The 26,850-nt window shown below is 41.2% G+C and overlaps 1 protein-coding gene across 1 annotated transcript; it reads right to left on the bottom strand.

Annotated features, from left to right (window-relative positions):
- Window positions 1-3,281: 3,281 nt before the first annotated feature.
- Window positions 3,282-18,792, bottom strand: ISOC1 (isochorismatase domain containing 1). Its single transcript, XM_062016462.1, has 5 exons — window positions 18,320-18,792; window positions 9,559-9,678; window positions 9,209-9,412; window positions 8,704-8,820; window positions 3,282-4,689 (listed from the first exon to the last, which is right to left on the bottom strand). The coding sequence occupies exons 1-5, from the start codon at window positions 18,617-18,619 to the stop codon at window positions 4,543-4,545; spliced, it is 888 nt and encodes a 295-aa protein (XP_061872446.1). The 5' UTR covers window positions 18,620-18,792; the 3' UTR covers window positions 3,282-4,542.
- Between the last annotated feature and the right edge of the window lie 8,058 nt (window positions 18,793-26,850).

The raw sequence follows: 26,850 nt of genomic DNA, 5'->3' as shown, positions 1-26,850 counted from the left end.
TGCATAGTTGTAAGGCAATGAAAAGGAACAGAGTGCCAAGAAAGGAATAAAGTGCACAGCAAGACAGAGGCAAAGACTGCTGTGACACACTGTTTCTGCAAACTTAGATACCTAATTCTATGTTAATAAGTGTTCCAGTTCTTAACATCCCCGTAGGAAAAAAATAAATGAAAACAACTCATAACTAGAAAACAAGTTTTCTTTCCAATTTTTGCCTTTGCACTTCATCATCTACTTTCTATTACCTGTTCTCTTCATTTGTTTGCTCAGTCTTCTCTCTTGAGCTGATAAAAGGGTTTCATTAAAGCAAAGCTTAATGCTGTCAGTGGAGGGAGAGCTGCCAGCTCTGGCAGTTCTAGTGGGTCTATTAAGCCGACCTAAGCATGCTAATACTTAATAAATTCCTTCTATTCACAGAAGTCCTTTGCAAATATTCCTTTATGTCATGTGAAAAACTAAGTTATGCAATTCAAATGCATAATCAAAGACCAGACCCCACGCTCTACCTTATCGAAATATACATCTATCTATATATATTCCTGTCCTAAAAGAAGCAGCAGCAGCATACCATCAGTTGTAACCTCTGCTATATCAGAAGCACTTGAGATTACAGAGACATCTAACAACAGCATCATGAAAGTATCCCATTTTGGAGATTAAGAAAAAACCAGCACTGGACAATCAAACCAGTCCTTTTTTTTTTTTCCCCCCAAGGATTTCCTACCATAGCTCATTTGCAGAGCAGATGTTCTAAACCTATCTAAAGGACATCTGTGATACTCAGTACAGTTCACCTCTAATTTATCCAGTGGGAAAACAAACAAAATCACCAGATTCTACAAATCACTGGTATCTCCCTTCTGTCACTACCATTGCACTTAATACGGTAGAAGATACTCTGAAGAATAGCAAGTGAACTACGTAACAGTACTAGTTGACATCACCACTTACTATCAAACTTAAAGCCTTTATCCTCCTTAATATCATTTGCTTTTCACCAAGGCTTACAGACCAATTACTTCATGTTTAAATGAAACAAAGTTTTTAAAGGACAAACCATTCACCTCTTACATAAGACGACAAATCTACAGAAGAGTTTCAGTTCAACCAAAATCTTGACAAAATTATCTATGAGGCTTCTAAAAGATTGCTCTCATCAAAAAGAGAAGATTGATTTTAACTGTTCTCTACTGAAAGACTGATGTTATTGTTTATGACTGATGTCATAAATGCAGATGTGGAAAGGAGAGGGCATCACTCTCTTGTCTAATAGGAAGTATGCTCAATAAGCACTATGATTTATTCAAGCGCATATTTACCTGAGAACTACCACCAGGCAAGTGCACAAATGATGGTGGAGGTGACTCACATCATTTCTCCAGCCATTTGTGATGATCACAATAGACACCATTAGCTAGGAACTGCTGACTGTTTATTCATTCTCCATTTGCGGGTTTTGCAATGAGTACTGGACACCTTACTTATTTTAGCTTACATAAAATTATCATATGGACAGAAAAATAATAAAGGGACTGTGGTCCTGAGATTAGACAGGATCATATTTTAAACTTAAACCTTAAACTGTTCAAATAAGAAAAAAAAGCACTCACCTTTGTACAGGTTTAGCATGTGCCTATTATATTATTGTATTTAGTAGAATTTATACAACAGCTTCTCCAGTGTAGCTGACATCTCATCAGCAACTTTGCACAAAAGCACCACACCTACCAAGGAAAATAAACCAGTGTTTTTCATCAAGGATGATGAAGATTCTCTTCCCCACAGAAAAATTACACTAAAGCCCCCTATAGCAGGTGGCTATCATGTTGCTTAGTCACAGCTGTGGTGAAGCCTTCGTAAAAGGACAGCCTGGAACTCAGACAGTGATGAATTAGGCTTCTTCACAATCACCTGAGCGCACAACCTTTGGCAATTCTCCTCTGTGTTAGTTCATTAATTTATTCCACATCTCTGCAGGGCAAAACAGTACTTGCACTAGATAATGCAGCAGCCTGCAGACCTCTTCTCACACAGCTCAGCTTTGCTATCCTACTGCACTGGAACACCCACTGTCAGACAACTAGAACACCTACTTGTCAGACAACAGATAGTACATATGAGTAACAGCACCAACTAGCAAAGGAAATTTTTTCCTGTTAATAAACGTACTTTCTGTTAAGAGAAGCATAGAAGAAGACTTTTTCCAGTCTTTTCAAGTAAACTTGAAATCTCACCTGAGTGATTCATGTGATGATTAACATGTCCATCTAATGAAGGAAAAAGACTTCAATCACATAGGCCCTAAATTAACATCTAAGAGTCAAGTTTGACAGCATAACACTGACATTTCTCCGTTTTTATTGTTTAAGCTTATTGAAAAAATAGACAAATTAAAGGACCTTGACAAGGGTTTGATACAAAAGGCTAATCAAACACTAAAAAGACCCAGTGAAATCACCACTGAGAACATAAATGTGTTTTATGGGTTTTTCTCTAGTAACTTCTTGCTACCAAATCACAGAATCACAGAATCTTAAGGGTTGGAAGGGACCTCAAAGATCACCTAGTCCAGATGATTCCACGTTTGGTAAAAACCTCAGTTATGAAATGACTGCATGCAAAGAACTCGTGACATCTGTCCTCCAACTTAAGTTTGTACAAAAACTGTAAATTTTAAGTAACAGTTATCTCTTTAAAACCCATGTATTTGTTATTGAGGAAATTTATATTGTTACAAAAATAAACATGTCTAAAAAAACTTGTTAACATTTTTTCCTTCCATGACTAACTCTAGGTGTCACTAACATATAAAGGTAAAGAAGCAATAAAACCATTCTTTCATAAGAAATTTATAGTATTTTTGTGCACAGCTGTTGATTTATGTAAGTGGACTTTACACTGCTAGGCAACGTGATTAATATACCAGAAAAAGAAGGTAAAAAGTAGGTCAGTGATATAGGACAATAGTTCAACTCAACTCGCCTCCCTGCCTTCAACTTGAAGCATACTAATCATTCCTTATATTTTAGAGCACTAAACAACACTGTAACTAGATGCAGAACTAGATGCAGAAGACAAGAATTATTAGACATTATCCACCTTTGATCTTTACAAAAAATTCCCATGACAACTGTAGAAATTTCACAGCTGCATAAAACAGAATAAGGTCCATGGCAGAGCTTTCAGGATTTGCTCTTCAATAAATATAACAAACGTAAAAGAGACACACCAAATGTTAATATTTTATTTGTTTGAACATATAAAGGTTATAACTCTCTGAAACAATTCTTTTAGAGCCATCTTGTGGGGAAAATAAAACAATACATGTATTCAAACTGGTTTTCTAACAAAATAATTAGCGTTCAGTATGACATCTTCTAGTTCTCTTTCAAAAAAAATAAAAGTTTCAGTCAAACTGTAAACTTCATACAACATTGTTTAAACCACAGGAACATGAAGGAAATGCCTTTACGAATCATGTGTTAAAATATTGGTTCTAGGTAGAAAAAAATATGTATAATTAAGTTACAGATGCTATTTTTCTGAAAAACACTTTTAGGCCACATTCCATTCAAATTCCACCCAAGTGCAACCCATCAAAAAAGCACAAAAACCTAGAGGTGCCGAGGTTTCTTTCAGAGATCGTTTGGCCAAATGAGAATATCAGATGAAATATTCAATCTAATTGAAATAGAGTTGAAAACCCCTGAATAAACCTAAATGCAACAGTAGATTCAGCACTCCAAGTTGAGAAACTTTTTGTTCTGTAACTTCCTTAGCACTGACAATTTATTTAGAAGTTTTGGTAATCTTTTACTAGTTCTGACAGACCTTACAACAGCTGTTTATGAAGAATTCATTAAACAATAATTTTCTGCTTGTGTACACTCATGTGAAGTACAGGGTTAGGCAGTTTCAGAATAATCAGAAGTCACAATGGAGGCTTCAGCTACCTATAGCACTCAGACATCAGCTGCTGCTTGATCTATGTGCCTTGTCTATGAAGCAAAGCGCTTAAGTTTTATCCTAGAGAATAGGAGCACATGTGTAGTCCGTACATCTTAGTTTTAACTTTATCCCCTATTAAAGTATTTAAGTTACACAGAACACTACAGCGTATCACACCACAGCTATCCAATATGTAATTATCTCCTATCAATACAAAAGTCAAACAGAATATCATGGAACACTTTTACAAAGTGCACAATCAAGAGATGTCACAGAAATCTGTACTTTTTTGGAGCTGTTACAAACTGTTTATAGTATAGACTAGCAGGCACCTCTGTTAATTTTTTGGGTTTTTAAATAAATAAGGAAATTTGACAACAAAAGGGTCCTACAATACCCAACGCTTCTGACCGCTGTAACTAAACAGAACATAATGGTACCCAGATCCAGACAACATTGCTAAGGCAAGCATGAGTATGTCGATTTTTAACTTCACACTTCTACCAGATTTTGAGGGATAGGGTGTATGTGTGCGCTTACAGTGTTCTCTCTTCCTTAAAGACGTCAATGAGATCCACTTCCTCCGCATCCTCTTTAAACTTTGGAAAGAAGCCCTGACTCAGGTGCGCTCGCCTTAATGAGATTTTGAATTTCTTTGAATTTGGGGTGTTCTTTATCTGCTACCAGTTGCAGTAGTATAGCTTCGCTAGTAGTAACTATAATTCCAGTACGAGCAAGTCGCTGAAAGAGAAAATAGCACAGACCAAATAAAGTGAGATACTTGCAGATGTTAATGAGTTTACATTTCATGAAAAAGAAACAATTTTTAAAAACATCTCCTATTAACAAAAGCATTGCCAGTTCTACTTTAGCATTTCTTAGTGATGCCATTTATAAAGTTTGGATGGAAAATGACTGGTTTTAGACTGTATTGAGGAAAAAGGCTGCTCTGGATTACAAATAAGGCTTCCTACTTAGACTGGATTATCTCCCTGTGTCAGATTTAATACACAGAAGAGCTACCTCCTCCTGTATTAACAATCCCTGCCCCCTGCATGGTCCCATGGATAGCCACCACCACCCTCATGCAAATTTGTGAGGCTTGGGGAAAAAGAAAATGGTGAAGTCCAAGCTAAAGGTACTAAGCAAGAAACTGTAACAATTTCTTTTTCAGGCTTAGTACTAGGATGCTGTACGTAACAACTATCTTGGGAGACAGAATAAAAAGCTCTTCTCCAGACCTTATGAATCTTATTGGCACAATAGCAGTGCCTTTTAACCAACATCTCATTACAGCCTCAGTAACACCCAAGTTAGTTCTCATAGACTACTGGAAAAAGAAAAAGCACAGATGCACAGAAAGCAAAACTGAAAGAGGTCTGCTAGATCTTCTAAGTATGCAACTAAACAGAGCCTTGCTTCATGTAGCTCCAGCCACAGGACATATTGCAAAGTTTACATACTTTTTTTTTTTACTGAGTTTTGCCTTCCTAGCAAAGTTCTTGTAAAGCAGAATGCCCCCACCCCCTAATAGCTCCCCAGCAATTGTAGAGATCCCTGTCAGCAAGGCTTCACAGGTCCAGCTTTCCCTCCGCCATCCTCTGCTCAGCTGCATGCTCAACCAAACCTAAAGTCCTAAATGAGCCAAGGGAGGAAAAGAGGCAGAAAATACAGACACATATACCTTCAGATACGTTTTACTTGCAATTGCTAAAGGAAAGAGACGTTCCAAACTTTCTAGGGCAGACATAGATCACTGCTTTTAAGTTGTTTGGTAATCTGCTAGTTCTGACAGACTTTAAAACAACAGCTGTTTATGGAAAACTCCTTAAATGACAGTTTACAAAGCAATTACAAAGCAACTGATGGGGGGAAAAAAAAATCACTATTTTTTAGGGGACCAGTAAAGCATATGTAACTATGGTCTGTATAATGACAAACTAAGACAGATTTTCTGAAGTCAGTGCTTTCTGTTTGCCATAACAGCAGCAAGCCCTGCAATATTCTTAAGTTGAAACAAAGCAGAGAGCTTCCCTGGCTCTCCTACCTCTGTACAATGACACATTTGTTTAAACCACATACGCAAACAAAAGTGAAAAACAGAAAAATCAAAATGAAATATTATGACAATATCTTCAAGATGTAGTTCTCCAGGAACACAAAGTTTTTCCTTTTGTCTAATATGGTTGGGAGAAAAGATGAATTGTTAAAAAAAACTTGCCTTCTGAGAAAAGCTGATAAAAAAAAATAGAACGTCTTCTCATTAGAAGCAAAAGGTATCATAACATGTCAAAGAGGTTGGCACTGGCTTATACTTTTCTTCTTGAACAATGTATATAGATTTGAGATTAACAGGAATGAAGACGTGTGTGCTAAGAACACTGGATGATTTTCAAGGAAAGGAAATGTTTTCTTAGAACACAGTCTTTCAGACAAAGGAAAGCAGCAAGCATGTGTTGTACCCACACTTCAGGAAGAAGGATAGATGTAGAATAGAGAAGAAATCCAGCAGGAAACAAACTAAACAGGTTCAAACTGAGACAAAGCAGTGACACAAGACATCTTCAACAGATTGGGCAGATATTAAGAACAGTCACAACCCTGACCAGTTGAATTATTTAATCAATGGAAATTTTGAGGTTATCTTGTTTCTGGGTTTTTGTTCTGACTGCAAGTTTTTGTCTGCTGACATTTTCAAGGGCACAACAGAAGTTGAGATAGTAACTCTTTAGGGTCATCCGGGCAGATATGAAAGCTTTGGCTACCAATTAATTCAAACTGCACTTTCTAGTACACCCCTTCAGCATGTTTGCATGTTCCCTACCAGCACCATCAAAACCATGCTATGTGAAAGGAAATGTGGAGAACTGAATGGGCAAGTTGGATCAGAGGGGATTTACTTGAGGTCGCTGAGGAAGCTGGTTGTTATCACTGCAAAGTCACTCTATCATCCTTGAAAGGTCACTCTGAACAGAGTAGGGCTGCATTACTAGGAAAAACTGCTACATCCATCTTCAAAGAAAGGTAAGGAGAAGGATCCAGGGACATCTGATCAATAAACTTCACCTTCAGTGCACCAGGTATGGGGCAAGTTTGCACATGAGACAATGTGTGACTCACTAATTAAAACAATGTGGCTAGAAATGGTTAGTTGTACAGTGAAGCTCAAGCAGGATTACCCAATTCTGTGGTATTTCACCATCTTTCCTAAGAAATGTATCACCATAGTCAACCTGGATTACTGACATGCACAGAATATGTTCTCCTGGTTTCCTGCTCTCAAACATGCCAACCTCCTGACTGCTCTAGTACACAGCTCTGAGCAGCACCTTTAAGAGAGGATCTACAGTTCAAAAAAAAAAAAAGATAATGCCAGCAAGCGTAGCTACAGAGGAGGTGGAGGAGTTGCAGCCATATAACTCATCAGGCTCATCACAGCAAGCCAGCAAATATGCCCTGAATCATATTTTAACAATGACTACTTAAGGAATCGCAGTAAAACATTTACTTTGTTCTTGGTTGAGTAAACATTGCAAAGACATACTAAGAAGCTACCCACATCTGACCAGTTTGCCTGTATTACAGTTTTAGGAACCAACCACATATTCAAGATGATCAATATCTGTTTAACTAGAAAGAAAAGCAAAACTGGCTAGTCACTGCTTTAACCTCTACTACAACGAACCAACTTCTACGCTTACAGACACAGTGTGATAATGAAACATGCAAAGACATCTACAATAAGGCAAACAGATTTCAATTTTTCTGTATTTTTTATGTCTACTACTGCTGCTGCACCACATTGACTCAGGAAATCCATGATTCCGATAATTCCTGCACTCAATATGCATCACAGATGACATTAAGATTGCGTTTAATCAAAGTCATGGGTTTCATCAAACGATACACGCTGGTGATTCTCCTTTAGCCTTTAATTCTCTTACTTATGAGAAACACAAGAAATTAAAAGTCTTCTCGAAATCTATGAAAACAGCATGAAACAGTGTAGTAGTTATTAGTTTCAATTTCCACGCAATCATCAGGGCCTAAGGCAAATTGCAATACTTAAGGTATATATCAGTTTTTGATTTCCAACAGTGACGTCTGTGGGCAAGTTAGACTACACTATGAAAAAAGCATTTGCATGAACTTGCTACCAGATAGTGGTACATGCTTTTAGTTTTTCCTGTGACATTTATGTCCACTTTCTCAACATTTAGTTAGACTAAGCTCCTTGAAGGTCAGGGGTAGGTCTTCACCATAATCAGAGTCTTAAGATTAAGCTTTAATTTGCACTGAAAACGAAGAGCAGAAAGAATTACATACAGTTCTGAACGGGATCACTTACTAGATTTCACTGTATTTCAAGGAGTGTCAACAGCAGAACAAATATCATTGGAACAACAAAACCAAAAGCTCTGTAGCACTTTCACACTACTGTACAGGTAACTCTCGATGAGAAAATATCCTAAAATGATAATGGTCGTTCAGAGTAACCTAGATTGCACAAAGCAATCACTTTAAAAACCCAAGCATCCCAAACTGGATCCATATATTAAATCATAATTAGGTGTGGAAAAAATAAGGCAGTAATCGTCCTCCATTGTGGAAGCTATTCTGAGAACCAGAGCATTCACCTCTTCTCAAGGCTATATTTGTCCACTGCTCGCTGTCCCTAGAAATTTCTTGTTCACTTACAATAAGCTGGGAAATTAACATCCAGATCCAAGGCAAAACCCTGACTAAGAAACATACCTCAAGAGCAAACATTCTGTCCATCATACTTCTTGATGAGGTGGCATCAGCTACAATATGAACTTCCAGACCCCTGCCAATTAATTCCAGTGCTGTTTGTTGGATGCAGACATGAGTCTACAGAGAAGAAATCAACGACAAGAAACCCTCACTAAACAAAATATGATTATAAAACATGAGTAATACAATGCCAACATAGAGTACATTATTAATTAGGGTTCAAACACATATTTTTCTACCCCTGACATTACTAGGTAGCTCAGAGTGGGTTTTAAATGCCAACCAAGCTTGAGACAAAAGCCTGTAGTTTATCAATACCTCATTTTAAATTTTATTGAGATAACAGCAAATATAAATAACACAAGACTAATTTAATCTGTAGAGGATATCTGAGCTCTAAGCAATATAAATTGACAATTTTTTTAATTACAGAAAGCAATGCTTAATACTATTGTAGGCCAACAGACATTTCCATAAAACAGTACAAGAATGGCAAGGCACATACTTCCACTCCAAACAAGACAACGCTGCGGACTCCAGGGATGTCTGCTAATGCTGCTTCAACTTCTGGCAACACCATCGAAAATTTTGTTTTGGGAAGCACAAGTTTAGCTCCTGTTAAATCAATTTCTTGCACAGTGCTGCCAAGACCTTTGGGATACTGTTCAGTTACAATAACTGGAATTCCTAAGAGCCGTGCACCTTGGAGCTGCAAGGGCACAGAGAGGAAAGCACGAAAGAAAATAAATTGCAAACAGTAACAGCAAAGACATCATCATTACCTGAAGCTGAATAATCAGTAGATAGGCTGCCTACAAAATAAAAATTGATAGCAAACCAAAGCAGAAACCATACCAGCCGTTGCCCCACGCTGATGATATCACCGAAGTACTTGATGGCAGGCCGGAATCGTTCTTGCATATCACAGCAGAAAAACACTGTGCTTGATGGTGTCAGGTTGCCCAAAGTAGTCATCTGAAAAAAAAGACAAAGACAATGTCTTCCATGGCAGTGACCACATTTTCAGAAAAGGAGCAGAATGAGAAAGAGTCTGTAACACCTCTGTCAGATATCAGATTTAAGGTACTTTAAGCCAAAGTCTGAGAAAGGCTTTTTCAAGCCTGATTTTGGTTTGTTACTAAATTCACATGAACAGCTAATACTGAACAGCATAATACAGTCATCAATAGGTAGTCAAGATTTTATTAGGTGGGAGACACAGGTTAATGTAAATATACACAGAAACTTCTGAACCCCAAAGGGAGAGCAGGAGGAGCAAAGTGCCTACAGAACTGTAATAAAAAGCTTCAAACAGCATCAAGAGCAAAACGACATTCTTCAAATTCATTTTAAATCCACAACTCCTGGAACAGACATAAAATCAGGATAAATTAAAGTTAAAAAAAAAAAAGACTGCATTTGCTTTCAATACTGCATGTACACATATTTTCAATAGTTTCATTGTGTAGTCACTTTGTCTATGTAGTCATTGTGTAATCATTCAGTCTGATGAAAGTCCAAAGGCTAGGACGAAAGCAGAGAAGCTTGTCAGTATTATGACCAGAAACTTAAACGAATACATTTTAATGATAAAAATAATCTCCCAGAGTTTCCCTTGTACAGACTACTGAGTGGGGTAGAAGGAGAGGGGGATAAGAAAAAAGAAATCAAAGATTGCATTTTCCTCACACTGTGAAAGCATGCCTTGTATTTGTATAAATTACCTGCAGAAGCAAAGCATAAGGCCTCAGCTGGAGGCTGCAGGGAAAGAAAGCAGCTATATACTATAATTTAGTTGCAAGGAAACTCAGGACAAATCACATCCATTCAGGAGTATTTCAAGTAGACATAAACAAAATTGAATAAACTGCTTCTGGGTAGTAGCCATTAATTGTATACACTTCATTTTCTGCAAAATGTGGTTCTGATGTTTTAAACTAAAACAAAATTACAAAACTTGTAAAACAATGTATTTGGAAAAGTGGGGATGTGTTGGGTTTAAGTGGCAAGGTTTTGGTAGCAGGGGAGAGGCTGCAGGGCTGGCTTCCATGAGAAGATGCCAGAAGCTGCCCTATGTCAAATATAGCCAGTGCCAGCTGGCTTCAAAAAGGATCTGCTGCTGACCAAAGCCAAGAGCTGAGACCTTCAGCAATACTGGTGGCACCTTTGTGATAACTTATTGAAGAAAGGGTGAAAAAAGTTCTGTGCAACAACGGCTGAGAGACAGAAGCAAGAGTATGAGAGAGAAACAACTCTGCAGACACCAAGGTCAGTGAAGGAGGGGGGATGAAGTGCTCCAAGCTCGGAGCAGTGGTTCCCCTGCAGCCTGTGGTGTAGCCCATGGTGAGCCCCTGTCCCTGCAGCCATGGAGGCCACAGTGGAGCAAAAAATCCACCTGCAGCCTGGGGACGACCCCACCTCACAGCAGGTGCGTGCCCAAAGGAGGCTGTAATCCCATGAGATACCCACACCGAAGCTTGCTCCTGGCAGGACGTGTGGCCCCACAGACGGAAGCCTGTGCTGGAGACAGTTTTCTGGCAAAACTCACATCTCCATGGGGGACTCACTCTGGAGCAGTCTTTACCTGAAGGACTGCACCTCATGGAAATGACCCATGCTGGAGCAGTTTGTGAAGGACTGCAGCCCATGGGAAGGCTTAGAGAAGCTGGTGATGTACTGTCTCCCGTGGGAGGGACCCTATGTTGGAGCAGGGAAAGACAAACTGTGCGCAGGAAAGAGTGTCACAGAAAGTGTTATGAACTAGCTGCAATTCCCCATTCCTCATTCCCTTGTGCCTCTCACAGGGAGGAATTAGAGAAGTCATAAGTAGGGTCATTCAGAAAAGTGAGCAGATTTGATCAAAAACTAGCTTTGCATAGGAGTTAGGGGAGGCACTCTCTAGATCTCCCTCCCAAACGATTCATCTGTAATTCTATACTATGTAATAAATGAAACCCAGCACTATGGATGCTTAAAAAAAAAATGAAATATTGAATAATTGCCTTCTTTTTGAAAACCACCTATCTATGGGAAGTAGCCAGTTGGTGGGAAGTACTAATGTACAATTCAACAGCACAGCAAGCATCTACTGTGTCCCCTTTTAACTCTGCCACTCAATCTAACTCAAGAGTAGTCAATCACGACACTTCCCTACCACACAGCAGGAAAAATCGAGTAATTGGAATAGACAGTATCTCTAAGTCTGCCTCCTACTCAGAAAACATGTCATTTTGTCCTGGCATTTATATCACACACAAAGAGCATTATTTTGTTCTATAAACCACTCCATCACTTTAATTTTTGTAAGATCACTTTGAACTACTGCAATCCAATTACTGCAAACCATCACAGATTGTAGAGTGATCTCTGTGGCATTAGTCTGTTGCATTAGTATAACCTTCCTATGCTAAGGCAGTGGACTCTTACCATCCTTAGCAAAAGAACAAGTATGAATAGTCTAGGAAAACCTTCGAGAAGCTGCTGAGGCTGCCTCTACAGAAGGATCAACCAAATGCAAATACTCTTCACAGATAACTATCCAGTCTGACCCACCAGCAATACACAACTTACAAAGCTCCTATACAATCCATCCTGTTATTTTAACCTTGCAGTGTTTTCTCACCCACAGCTCCTTTGCTGCCATTTAAGAGCATTATTTCCAATTCTGTCCAAGGTGGATCTGAAATGCCAGAGCATTACCATCATCTTTACATGCATAACCATGCACAAAGACCCATTCCCATAACGCAGGACTCAGATCCCCATCCCCTCCCTTATTCTAAAACATATGTGAGACTTTGAGTCTTTCTACCAACTCAAATTGATTTTGCCCTCCCTGGAGTGCTTTTCAAACTGCAGTCTACAGTGAGGCACCAAACAAAGTATTTCTCTGCCCATAACACTTCCCAGTAAGATAGAGAAGATCCATCAACTCATAGCCCTTGCAGGTCCTGTTCAATTTGTACTTTCCAGTATGCTATTTGCTCTTTTCATAATTGATGACACTTAGAAACTCCTGATGTGCATCTTAAGATCAAAATCGTCCCTTGAACTATCCTTTGTCTTTTATTTGCATAGTCAATTATTTCTGCCTTAGCATAGGAACTATTTCTACCTTTACTGCCTGCATTTTGAACTTTATCTTATTTCACCTTGTTTCTTCACGAAAAGACAAAATTCTGCTCTCTCAGATGCTTGCAGCTCCTCAGTTCAGTGCTTTCTGCAAAAATAGTATTTGCCCTAAGTTTTGGCAATGACGCAGATGATGATGGAATATTTACAAACAGTGGATTCGGGACAGATCTTATAAACCTCAGTTCAAAGTTGTTCTGATTTGACAGTGAAGTATGGGAATCAACTGCCTTTCCAGCTGGGGAGTATCCCCATTACAGACTGCCACTGAATCCATAATCTCATGTGTTTATGGCAAACATCATAGGGAGCTGAACCAAAAGTCTTACATCTACTTCCCTCTATCATCAAGTTGATTTAATAAGATTTAATTTATGCCTCCCATGTAATACCAGCAGCACTCTAAATTAAAAGATGGGTCAACCACCTAGTCGCTAAACAAAAGCTTTTAGAAAATCTAACACAAATAAATCCTACATTGATTTTTGTGTTTATTTCTGATTAACTTGCAGTCTGAATCTAACCAATGCAACACATGGCAGAACAAGAAGAAACCAGAAGAAATAAATGGCGAGACAAAAAAAAATTGAACATTTGCTACTGTTACTGGGAATAGCAGATGTGGGAAGGACAGTGTGCAATAGAAAGCAGTTTGAGATTAAGTTTCATAAATAGTAGCTAATGCAGTCCAAAAATAAATTCAAAGAATAAATTCAAAGGAAAGTTTCCGCTTACTGGTTCTTCAGCGTGCCGCATAAACCCTACCACTCGCTCTGAAGGCTGTCTTCTCATTCCACAGCATGTCAAGAACATGAGAGATCTCCACCTCAGGTGTCCCATGACAGAGAAAACCACGACCGCCAGAGCTTCTCCAGTGCCGCACCCTACTCATAAGCTGGGGTGGGGGCAAATCGACACCCAAACATCAAACTCTGGTCCAGCACCTGCTTGCTTTCACTCCCAGGTGAGGCAATCCTGGCACAGATGGTGAGCCACTGCATCCTTACAGTGCCTGTCCGAATCCACTCCAAATACAGAACATCTACTCAGCCATGACATCATTAAACAACCTAAATTTAAATGCAAAAAGACACTCCAACTCCAAATCACCTGAAATTCCCACACACAGTATATAAGCTGTACCGTTTGCTTTGCTTCACCCCCCTGAGTTAGACACCTCCAGCTGGAAGTTATCCACAGCACAACCAGAATAGATGGACACGTAACCTGATGCAGCTCTTTTACCCAGCTAGAGAAGTCTTCTCTAGGACCTTGTCCAGACCAGGATTTAAAGGTATGCTGTCACGAGTTACATACAGCTTTAAATCCTACTCTAGAAAAGGCCTAGGTGGGCAAGGACAGGTGTTTTTTCACATGTTTCATCTCTGCTGATTAATAACAACCACGTAAAAGGTGACTGTGATGAAGTCCTGTAATTACAGAATCAGCTTTAGAAAAACATTCATATGTACTGGCTCTTTACCTGCAACCTTCACTGTTCAAACTTCAGGAAACCATTATACACACAAAACACAGTTCTCCCCCAGTCCTTTCAACGAACAGTAAAATGGAAGCAGAAAAATAATCCCAGGTGACATCACTAGTCACTTCACACATCACTTGCCAAGGTTACCCACTAAAAAGGCAGAGTGGAGGATCTCAATGCCTTGGTATTTCAAGGATGGCATAAAAAGACAACAGAGTTGACTCACGTTTTCTTCTCCTTTACTTCTAAAAGGAAACCTGTAAGATGGGGTTTTACTTAGCTGTTTATCTTTTAAAGAAAAAAAAATATAAAATGAAAAACCTCATTTTAATGTATTTCAGGAGAAAAAAATTGGTTACAAGTGTTCCAAGTTAGAAATACAAATATTTATTTTATGCTAAACCAAACTGAAGCCTTTCACATGCAATTCTGCATTCAAAAATGACAAATTTAGTTAGATAAGCATGTGATGTTCACAAAATTAAGACAGTACAGAATTCTCTATCAAAATACAAAATAATCAAAATGCTTGCTGCAGAATAAAGACACAAAAACAACGAACTTGGATTTGAAGAAGCCTCTCCTTCAGTATCTTCAGTCTTTTATTTTCCTTCTTTTTGCTTTCCTTTAATGTTTATTTATTTATTTAGAAATATTTTATCATAGTACTAATAGATCAGATTTTGTAACTGCATCTTTAGAAAATTAAAAGCCAACAACTCCCCTCACCTGACTCAAATTCTGCAATTTATGCTTTGTTTTTTCCTGGTCTTCAGAAAATTGACTTAGGTTCCTGAGCTAATGTTACTCCTATTTCCAAAACATCTGAATATAGCAATATTAGATTTAGGTAAAAAAGTGAATAATCTGTGTATAGTTTTATTTTATTTACATTATCCTTTAGCAATAATTATCATTTTGTAAGCAGCTGTCTGCAAGAAAGACACACCTGAGAAGTGTCTTTAAAAAAACACTCTGAAGTAGAGTTGCTTCATGCAACAACTTCAGTAATAAGGTTACTCTTTAATCTTTAGCATCTTAAAGTTACAAGTTTGTAAACACAGAGCACTAGAACTGCTAAAGAGAAGTCACCTTGAAGATACAACAGTGTAACAGCCTCTCTTGGGCATATACTCTAATGCTGCCTGAACTCCTCCATTACAAGGCTGTAACAAGCTTAGTTGTCCTCTCTTCTCTTATCTCCAAACTGTTTTTCCTTACTGCTTTTCTCTTCCAAAGACAGCTACAGCAGTCATGGCAAAACACGACAGTTTGATTAACAATATTTAGCTACATGTAGAGTTAGAAGAGGTTCAAGTAGCATTTGCCCTGACCATAAATACTATTCTCTTAAAACTTTTAAAAACACATAAAATCCACAAAAAGCAAATGGTTTCTCAGACCCTCGAGTGGCAAGCAAATGCCCTCCTGGCCAGCTGGGAGAGGCCAAAGGAGAAGTCCCCCCTCTTTGCGAGCTAGTAGTTGAGAAGTTTCGGGAGTTGTAGCCAAGCTGATCACCAGGGTTTTTACTGCATTCTGCCAGCCTGCCTAACACTGGGTGGCCATGAAAAGCTCAAGTGGCTGTTTTGCACCAGGACAGCTAAACCAAACAAATGGACATATATGAGCACAGTACGAAGGCACAAACATGACCAGAGAACAAATTTTGCTGTGTGTCTCGAGCCTTGAATCGAGCTGCATGGAATGGCTGAGGGCAGCATATGGTGAGCTCTCTGTGAGATTACTGTCCTCCTCAACTGCAGGGACAGGAAACCGAAACAGCCCAGCCAAACACCATTTGATGCCGACATTTCTTGAGCTACGGCAACAAAAGGCATCCTTCCATGAAAGTTCTGCACAAGAATCAAAACAGGAGGATATCGCTCCAGGGCTTATGGGTGCTAGTGCCCTTGGGATTAAAATGCCATCCCTAACTAAAAGCATACATGTATTCTATAAAGCAAACACATAAAAATCCTGAATTTTTTTCCCCATGGATACAGATGCCAGTATCTGCCAATCTTAATTTTAAATCAAATATATCTTTCCAAATACATGAGTTTGATCACCTCAATAAGCAAAGTTTGACCCTCTTGAAAGACATTCAAAATGCTATTTCAGCTGGCTATGCCTGCTGCATACAGAGTTGACAAGCCGATGTCCAGTTTAACTGCAGATAAAACGCCAGGGAGGTGGGTAAAAAGAGCATGCAATAGTTGCAGCACATGAATCAACACATAGAAAGAAAGCAGAATCAGAAAATTTTAAAGGTCTTTAGAAGAGCAGCTGTGACTGTATCACACCAAATGTTCCCCAAAGGAGTGATCTCTGAGCACCTGCCAATGGCTTAAGGCTTGCTGGCCGACATCATTGTGATGTCTCCAGCTCATTCTCAGCTGCTGAAGCAGATCAAGGAGGCAACTAAAATAATACACGAGTGCGAGTACCATCCTTTTCATATCAACAGTTGCTATTGTCATAGAATTGCAACAGTATCAGTGAAAGCATATAATCAATTAAGCAATTAAATTAAATGCATTAAATACTAGTTCATCCTGAATCTCTGCAGCCAGTTAAAACTGCCTGGTGTGCCTACACCTTGGGAACGTTTCCTTCCATGTTTCAATACTGACCTTTTACACCAAGATAAATGTCCTGCAACAAATGATCAGGCTGCATTTACAGTTTCAGCACAGAAGCCATCTGCAAGAGAGCCTTTGCAGAGCTGTGATCTGCACATAGAAATAAGAAGCAAAATTCCAACCTGCTCCACCGTTACACACCCTGATTACACAAATATCATTTTTTAAATCCTTCCTTGAATTAGCACTCATACCAATTCTTTCTGCAAGCTGAAGAGACTGTCCTCCCAGCCTCTCTGGATTCTGTTTCCAACACACAAAGGAGAAAGGTTTTTAATTTACTACGATGAGTAACTAATAACAAAGTGAATAATAAATGACAAAATGAGTTATTAAACTAGTTTGGTCTTCTTAACCACTCTTTCCTTAGGCAGGTTAAGGAAAGGACAAGACTCCAAAGGCACCCTTGATCTAAGTAAAAGGCTACCTTGACAGTTTTTGGCTTCAAGACACCACTATCTAGCCAGGTTAACAAACAGCGTGAATTTAGCTGTTTCTGGAAACATAAAGAGAAGATGACCAATCTTTCAGTTTTTATGACATCACTTTTTTCAACTTCTTGGTACTGTTGGCTCAGTAAACTAGAACTTCATTATAATAAATTAAGAAGAGTGTACTGAATTAATACGTTTTGAGTTGGGTTTTGCTCGGTTGGCTGGTTATTTTTTTTCAGGGAAAAAAAAAAAAAAAGCAAAAGCAGGTGACTTCTTTGATACCGGAGAAAGGAAGAAGCAATTTTGCTTCGAGTACAACTATTACAGCACAACCAGCACAAGAGTGCATAAAGATATCTTGGTATGAAACACACGTACTGTATGTGTCTGGCAGTCTGGTTTCCTGGTTTACACCATAAAAACTAGTCAGTCACGAGTCGGTAAATCATAAAGAACTTTTCGGGGCAAGAATGGATACAAATATCCCTGGGACCTACAAGCCACAAGACTGAGCTTTGGGAGAGCCCCTTTCACCCGTACCCTTTGAGTTCTCACCTAGCAGCGTTACCTCCGCCTGCGGCCGGTAGCACCAGCCGCCTGTTTTCAAGGGGAACTGATGATTATTTCAACCGCGAGGCTGTTTTCCCATTCACGGGGGCCAAATAAGTTCGGACTCGCTGACGGCGAAGCCCGGTTAAGCAAACGCACGTGGCGCGGAACTCACCTGCCTCCCCGCCTTCGTGAAACAAAAGTTTCCACGGAGGTAGCAGCGAGGCGGGCTGGCGGAGCGCTGCGCACAGCTCCGGACGGCCCCCGGCCGCCGCTGGGCACGATGCGGGGCGGCCGCAGTCGGCGGCGAGACGGGGCTGCCCGCCCATGCGAGCACCTGCGGCGGCCGGCGCTGACCCACCGCCGGGTCTCACCTGTATCTGCAGCGGCACCAGGCGCACCTTGCAGCGCTCGCTGACCAGGAAACCCTTGGGCAGGTCTATGTACTGGCTCCACTCCTCGGCGAACAGCTGCACCACAAACTTGCGGTGCATATCGATCTGGTCCCCGTAGAGGCTGAGGAACTTCTGGATCAGCAGCTCGTAGCCGGCGCCATGCGGCACGCTGGAGGGCCGCGCGAAGACGGAGAAGCAGAAAAGGACGGGCACCGAGCCGCCGCCCGCCGGAGAGCAGCTCCCGCCGCCCGGAGCAACGGCCGCCTCCGCCGCCGCCATCTTCAGGGGCAGCCACGCCGAGACCCGTCAGCTCGCTGCGGCCCGCGCCGCCGCTCCTCCTCCTGCCGCCTCCTCCTCTGTCCGGGCGGGCGGGCGGCGCCGGCGGCCCCCAATCCCAGCTGTAGCCGCTCCCGCTCCTCCTCCGCGCCATTGGGACCGGCCCTGCCCCGCAGCCCGCGGGGGCGGGCGCGCCGCTGGGGTGCCTCTGTCGGGTGGGTACCGGGCCTCCCGCCGCCGCCGCTGCTCCGCCTCGCCGGGCGGGTGCCTCCCCCTCAGGCGGGCGGCGGGAGGCGCGCACCCTCGCCCCAGTGGCTGCCCTTGCCCGAGCCGACGGAGAGAGCCCGCGTCCCCCGGAGAGGAGGAGCCGGCGGGAGGCACTTCCCCGCTGGGGCGGCCTGGGCTCGTCCCTCGCCGGGGCCGTCGAGCCGGCGGCGGGGCGTGGGGAGCGGCGGCTCCGCGTCGGGCGGGCGGAGACGACCGGCGCGCCGAGCCGAGCGGGGAAAGTGGCGCAGCGGGCGGAGGGAAGGCGAGTGGGCTGCCGGGGGCCGGCGCGGATGCCGGACAAGAGCCTGTACCTGTTGACAGAACCCGAAACATGTCGGCTTCTTTGGAGCGTGGCCCTACCCGAGCTTAGGTGTGGCTAGGGGCGAATTGTTCACTCTCCCGGTGCCGAAACTGGTTACTGAGTTTTAACACGAGGCTTCCGCGGCAGTGTAGTTAACTAAGCAGCGGGAGGTACCTACCTGAGCTGCTGAGCGAGGCTCAGAACCCACAATCGCATTCACATTGAAAACTCAGCAGAATGCGCTGCATACCACATTTTGTCCTTCTCAGCTGCGTGTCCTCCACAAAATTTCCAACAGTCGATACCCCCCCCCCCCCCTTTTTTTTTCTGCAGGAGTGACTGGCAGCTGGAAGCGATGCTCGTATTTTGCCACAAAACAAACAAACAAAAAGACAGATTTTCTGTTGCACTTCGCATTACTTGGGGAAAAGGATCTGAATAATGTATTACCCTGATAGGAAGAAAATACTCTTCATTAAAACTAAGCAGATGCTTTTACACACTAGCCAGGTGTAGTGGCATCACCACCAAGGTTAATGGACATATGCCTGGCTAAATCACCAACAAGCTGAAGCTCAAAGTTGTTCTCATGCTTTACTGAATACCAAAAAGCTGTCATGTCAGATGACAACATTACATTTTATTTTTTTTTCCCAGAAAATGCATCACTGATATGAATTGATGTAAAATTGCAAATGTATTTGCACTAGACACTGAAGCAGGCTGATTATTTTATACACTACCCAAAAAGCAAATGTGCAACAGCATCTGCACGTTACAGGGAAGGCACGCAAATTTTGCTGTGTCTAAGCAGAAATTACACAAAATAAGGTCTTAAAGGGATTCAATTGTTAATCCAAAATAAGAGTGAAAACACAAGATATCCTGTCCATCTGTGTTCTGTTTAAACATTTGATCCCGTCCCATGTGTGACAATATTTAGCCAGGGAGCAACTGCAATTTTCACCTCTAGAAATATATGTGTAAGAGCATTCAGTGAAGTATATGCAACTCTATTGCATTTGCCAGCTATAAAAATAAGCAGGAGACAGGGTTCAGGGCTTATTTTAATTATTTGTCCATTCTTTCAGTTCTGCTGATTTGATTTATTAATACAGCCAGCCATTAATGCTGTTACAGCAGAGGCATACAGGGTGAACAATTTTATGGCCCAGTTACTAGCCAACTTGAATTGGTTCCAGTTTTCCAAAAGAAAAGGTGAGGAGTACTCAGTGTATTCTATTTGTTTTCTGGTCTCCAGTTCCTAATTTGTACTTTAAGTGAGCACAGTTCTAAAAGTCAGTGTATTTTTAAAACATACCACAGGTAGTAGTTTTGTTGATTAATGGTGACATAAATGGGCTTCCTTTTTTCATTATAGCGAGATAGGTCTATCTGCTCTAACGAAATAGGTCATGGCAAGTTTGTACCTTTCTACAGTTGCTATCTACCATGAATACATTTGAATACAAATTACTCAGTTATTATGCAGAATATATAACTGATATTTTGGTTGGCCAGATTCAACCTTCTTTAAGTAACAGGAAAAATTTTTGCTAACGGGGTTAGATTTATGCAATGGCAAGGAAGCAGCACTCATATTCAAAATCTGAAGGAGGAGGAGCTCCTGTGCTGCAGCTGACCATTGTCCTGCTCTGTCTCAGGTCAAGTATCAAGCAGGGAGATGGACCCAGACATAGAGAGCAGAGGCTGCTCCTGCCTCCCCACTTCCCTTTCTCCCTGTGCAAAGTCACACAGACAGAGGAGCACAGCCAGCAAATCTCTGCACACATGAAGGTGAAGGCTGCTTTCTTTACCATACAATCCACCAGTCCTTACCAAGTGACACCTAACCTTGGCCTTTATCAGCATCTTAACTCTATTTATATCATACTATACCACCTTGGGCCTCTTTGCATTTGAAATTCTCTCTCTTTCCCCGGCAACTTGCAGTCAATCTTTTCACACATAATTTAGCATTTCTTCTGAAAGCATTCAAGTCCTTTGGAGTAGCTGTCTGTGCTTGGATCATACTTCCCATAGAGGAACACACTTCTGACAGAAGCAGATCTCAGACTGAATTTTTCCTCCCCTGGCTGCTGGTGGGAGGACTTTACCGGCACATACTTTGTACTTACATCCAGCTAGTGATGCCTGGAAAGTGTCCCTTCCCAAGTTTATGTCTCAAGGTGATGCTCTGGAAAAAACATAAGTACATTTTTTGAAATCTACTGAAGATTTTAAGTGAAGGCCAAGTTTCCTTACCCCAATTCTGAATAATTTCTGTCTATATCAAGTCTTCCTACTAACAAGTCCATTGGCATTCTGTTCAGACACAAGGCTCTGCTTTGCCACATGGGACTTTTCTGCAGCAGAACTGAACAAGGTCATCTGATCTGTAGCCTCTGGAAAGCATTTTTCTGTTTGTTTGTTTTCAGCAGTTAAGGAGCTAGGATCAAGAGCTAGGATGGCTAAGGTGACAGAGATGGAAGCTCGTGCTACATCCACTTCAAAAATGGAGGCATGTGTTAGGTTTCAGATTGAAGATCAGAATTCAGGGCATTAAGATTAAACTTCTTAGTATGTAAAGGGAATATAATTTATGTTTTTGTATAATAGAACCAGTTCAGTATTCTAACTTTTGGATGCGTATTTATCAGTTTCTCAATTTAAAGTTTCAGAATTATATTTTCTGTGTGATTCATTTTACTTAGTTATTTCAGCCTGCCTGAAAGCTGTCATCTTTTGTAGAAAAGAAACATAATGTCAAACTGAATCTACTAAAATTATACACTCCCCAAAGTACTCCATCGAAAATTATAGTAAAATTATGTTTAGAGAAAGCCCCGGAGATAAATATTTATTGCTCAGGTGATGCCTTCTCTCTCATCAAGAAAAATGTGAATGGTGAGGCACGTCCTGCAGTTAATGGTTTTGTGCCTTGAAAGTCCACAGTGTAGCAGGTAGCTTTAAAATCAGATGACAAATGTCTTATTTGTCTTCACAATCCTCTTTGTCATAGTAACTGCCTGAAATTTACACAACATCTGCAATAGGAAGGAGGTCAAGGAAAAGGGAACAGCCATACGGGTCTACTTGAGAAAACTAACATGCTTAAGCATACTGCCTTTCTGTGCAGTTTCATTGATTTTCTGTTATTGCAGCATTACCCAGTTCCCTTGTGATATTTCAGAATGATTTTCATCGCACATACAAGCCACTGCATTTGTTCCCTGTGAGGACTTCTCACATTGCATTGTTGAAGCAATAGTATTGCCACAAAACCCTTGCTAGATCTCACATCTCGTCCTGCAAAGCTGTACCTTGCTGCAGCAATGTAACCACATTATCACACAGCTCAGCACAGATAGCTTAGTTCTGCGGTTATGGCTTTGCAGTGCCAGATGAACTCTCTGGTGACTTTCATATATCTGGCTTGATCTGCATTGTATTTTGAAGCCACCGCTGACGCTGGGTTTACAGCCAGATTTACTTGCTATCTATGCTACATATCTTTAGATAGTGTCCCTTGCTCTGGCTCTGTAGTAATTCTGCTGACGCTACCCGGGGGGCAGACTTTGCCGGCATGTACTTTGTACTTCAGAGCCATGCCAACTGCAATGTAGGCTTACCTCAGCACCTCGGATTTGGCACAGCTACTTCCAATTATCTCATCTGCAGGAACATTGTATTAACATCGCACAAAGAGATGTCTGTTTCTGCGCAGTTACCTATAATGGTAATCTGTGAATGAAGCAGTGGAGTCTTAGTATGTTCTGGATGTCAAACTGACCTTGAGTCAGACAACCCAAGTGCTGCCCATATGTGAGCTAACTAGCTGACTGCTGTGTTGATGCTGTGTGCTTGAATGATAGAGAGGTGTTTGCAGCAGTATAGAGGAAAATAGGTGTTAGTGGCAAAGAGCTCCCGAAATGTCCTGGAAGAGTCAAGCACTCTTTACCTGGTCTGTTTTACTTCCTTGCAAGATTGGAAATGAGTTTTTAGCTTTACTTCTGAGGTCATCTGCCTACATTGCACCTTTAATCAAGTATTATCAGACTATTTTCTTTATTTTTAAATTGGCCCTCTACATAATTATATCTCAAAGTAAAAAGGACATTACTGGGACAAATCTCTGTCCCATCATCTGATTTTGAAGCTTCATACATGTTTTAAAGCTCAATTGTTAATAATAAATTCATTACTGTATCACTTAGGCTGTATTTTGATATCCTAAATTCCTTTCAGTGGTTGGAACAGGATAGTAAAATGTGACAATAATAACCATATGTTCTGGTTTAGCAAGGAGCAGCTTTTGGCTTAGTAACAGGGGGAGCGGGTTGCAGTGAAGACCCGGTAAAGAGTTTGCGGACCCTCCCCCGGCTCCTGGGTTCAGACCCACCTCTGGCCCAGCTGGGCCAATCTGGCGCCTCTGCCATCACTATTTAGGGGGCAGGAATTGGAATGGGAGTCAGGAGGTGTATGAGTGATACAAGACGGAGGCGACCACATGGACCCTTCAGCCAGAGAAGGAGGAAAGAAGGAGAAGCAATAGACCAGAGACTCCTCTGCAAGCCGTGGTGAGAATGCAAGCTGTGCCCCTGCAACCTATGGAGATCCATAGGTTGGATGGATCGAGGTTACCAGCAGCTCCATGTGAGTGAGCCCGGACGGGCGAGGGACTGTGTGAGGAGACGGGCATGGCCCAGGCCATGTTGGAGCGCCTGTGTGTCGCAGAGCAGCCCCACACGAGAGGCAGAGAGGAGCTGCAGCCTTTGGGATAAGTGCGCGTCGGAGCAGCCCAGGCAGGGCTGCGTGTGTGTGAGTTACCCCACGGACTTGCAGGGAGGACTGGTGTGGAGTTCACCCGTCCTGAGGAGGGACAAAGGGCAGAAGCTATCGGGAATAGACTAACTGAAACCCCCACTGCCTGCCCCCCGAACCGTTCAGGAGGGGACAGGGTAAAAAACACCGGGATCGGGGCTCTGAGCCCGGGAAGAGGGGAGGTGTGGCAAGAAGGTGTTCTTAAAAAGGCTGGTTGGACTCTTCATTGATGTATTACTCTGTGTTGTTTCATTTTGGTTATGTTTTGGGTTTTTGGGGTGTGTTTTAGTTGATGTTGCATTAAATTATTTTTTCTGTTTTCTTCCCCAAACCTGTGAGTGGCCTGGTCTGTTTTGTCCTGAACCTTAAGCGGCAATTAAGCCCTCCCTGCCCTCGAGCAATTCTCAGCCTGTTCGGTACTCGAGGCTAATCGTGGCCTTTGTTCCCTGATGGGCCTAAACCAGGACACCGTATTGATAAAATTTATAAATATAAAATATTTTATTTATATATGTATATATATATAAGAGCTTACTGAATCATCATATTATTGTTTTCACTGTGAAGACATGAAAATAAAATGCCTTGATCTTCGTTTGGATATGCTAGCCTTCATGATTTCTGCCAATATAAATAGTTACATCCTTCTTCATTACCGGCATTAAACGCAGTATGGTAGTTCTGTTAAAGCACATTCTTAATGATCTATCTTTTACCTTCATTTGAATCACAAAGTACAACAGACAAAGTTGTCAACATTTAGCAATTATGTCTTCAAGATCAGGTATTGCTGCCACATCTTTTCAGGGCTCAGAATTACTTGGAATTACATGAGCTCTTTGTCCAAAATTTCAGTTAAGTTTCATCTTGAGACAGATTTATTACCAAAGTAATTCTTTTAGACATCAATGTAAGTGTACAAACATATGCTTTGCCATTCAGATAGAATCTCAACAAATGGGAGAGGGCTCTTTTCATCCCATGGCTTCAGGTTGGCTAACAACAGTAATAGAGATGTTAAGTAAAGTCATACCTGGTAGTATGCATATTTTTGACTGAAAGTTGATGATCCTGAACGATTGCAGCACTTCATCTCTCTCAGTCAGTCTTCATCATCTTAAGGTGCGCTTGGTTTAGTGGATTATTTAAAGATTCTACTTAATTTTTCCTTTGAATCAATAACACTTGATCACACAGGAGATCACACAGGATACCACATGTCACAGTGAAAACAGTTTCAAATGTTGTCTGTATTGTGCCTTTTCCTTGACCCATAGTTCATTTTTACCTCTTTGAAGACTTGCACATTTTGGATGAAATAAGCATTAGTCACAAGCTACAACAGGTACAAACTGGAACATAAGAGGTTCCAAAGAAACACAATGGAAAATTTCTTCACTGTTCAGCTGAGGGAGCCCTAGCACAGACTGCTCAGATGGGTTGTGGAGTCTCCTTCTCTGAAGACATTCCAAACCCAACTGGACGAGTTCCTGTTGGGTCTACTCTAGGTAGCCCTGCTCTGGCAGTGTGGTTGGACTAGATGATCTTTCAAGTTCCCTTCCAACCCTAAGATTCCGTGATTTTGTGAAGGTTGGGGGCAGCAGGTCTGGGTTAAAATCAGCCAGGTACCTGCTGGGGCTTAGTGATCTTAGAGCTCAAAGCCCTGAGGTGAGAAGCAGCTCCCTAACAAAGGCAGGATGGGCCCTGCGAGGTGGGTCTCAGTACTTCCCCACAGCCTGGCGCCAGCCTGATTACTCAAATCAACAAGGTGCTTCTATCAGTCACATTTTGGCTTCCCCCTGGATATGCTTTTCTCCTTGACATGCTTTTTGGCCTACATTGGAAAGCTTATTTCCACCTTAAGAGGCATATTAAGAAAACTGTAAGAGAAGAAAGTGTTTGAGATTTTTAAAGAGAAAAGAGGTAACTTCTGTCTGCTCTTTCGCTGTTAGCATCCATTTCCACTTCATCTATTTTAAAATCAATCACCCCAGTCCTCAGTTTCCCACTTCTAAATATTTTATTTTGAGGATGTAATTTACTAACTCAAGAGCTCTTTCAAAAGCTTTCTAACTTGATTACTGTAATTTGGAACATCTGTTGCCTGACAAACTTCTGCATTAGCAGCTACTGAATGAAATGTGTTTTTCGTTCCTCAGGAGATTCATAGGTTTAATTCCAGGAATCCTTAATCCTTAATGAGTGATTTTGCATTAACTAAAGAGTTATGCCTTGCCTCCTGTTTATGCCTTGCCTCCTCTTTCCTTAAATTAAACTCTTTTTTTCTTTCTTTCTTTTTAATGAAATAGCAGCATATAAGAGAAAGAAGAGGTCCAGAGCCGAGATATTTTTAGCTAGAATCTAGTGTCAAAATATGTTTGAGAGACCAGAATGAATAGCCTCTTTGCAACTCCATGTCTTGTGACACCTGCACAATAAATAGATTATATTCTTAACAGCAAAGCTGAGTGGCAATCCACCCATTTTGCAATCTGAGACATTTAATAGCTAGAAAACTGTTTCTTGAGTCAGGCTTTAGTGCTGCAGCATCCAAAAAAAAACCCCAAAATATGAAAAAAAGCTGAAGCAAAAAAAAAAAAAAAAAAGCTTTTTCCTTTCCATAAGGTTATTTGTCTTTTGGGGTAGCTCTACTATTAGGAGTAGGGTTTGTGTGAGTATTTGTGTAATGATTGGCTGTAAAATGAGTATTTGTTGAAACCTAGCGCTAAACAAATCAGAAATTTGGACTGGGTTTTATCAATAATGATGAAATGGAATATGCAGGGATGAAATTATTCCCCATGTCTTTATAGTGGGTTGAACTGAATGGCATTGGCAGTAT

This window comes from Colius striatus, chromosome 30 (assembly GCF_028858725.1).
Source record: "Colius striatus isolate bColStr4 chromosome 30, bColStr4.1.hap1, whole genome shotgun sequence".
Lineage (NCBI taxonomy): Eukaryota > Metazoa > Chordata > Aves > Coliiformes > Coliidae > Colius > Colius striatus.
The sequence above is the reverse complement of the archived record's forward strand: the minus strand, read 5'-3'. Positions and strand labels throughout refer to the sequence as shown.

What these genes read in the sequence shown, in the direction of transcription:
- ISOC1 (XM_062016462.1), bottom strand. Translation starts at nt 18,619, where the DNA reads ATGGCGGCGGCGGAGGCGGCCGTTGCTCCGGGCGGCGGGAGCTGCTCT. An exon ending in TGGTGCCGCTGCAGATACAG is followed by an intron (nt 9,679 to 18,319) that starts GTGAGACCCGGC and finishes CTTTTTTTTCAG; the next exon opens with ATGACTACTTTGGGCAACCT. An exon ending in TTGTCTTGTTTGGAGTGGAA is followed by an intron (nt 8,821 to 9,208) that starts GTATGTGCCTTG and finishes TCTTCTCTGTAG; the next exon opens with ACTCATGTCTGCATCCAACA.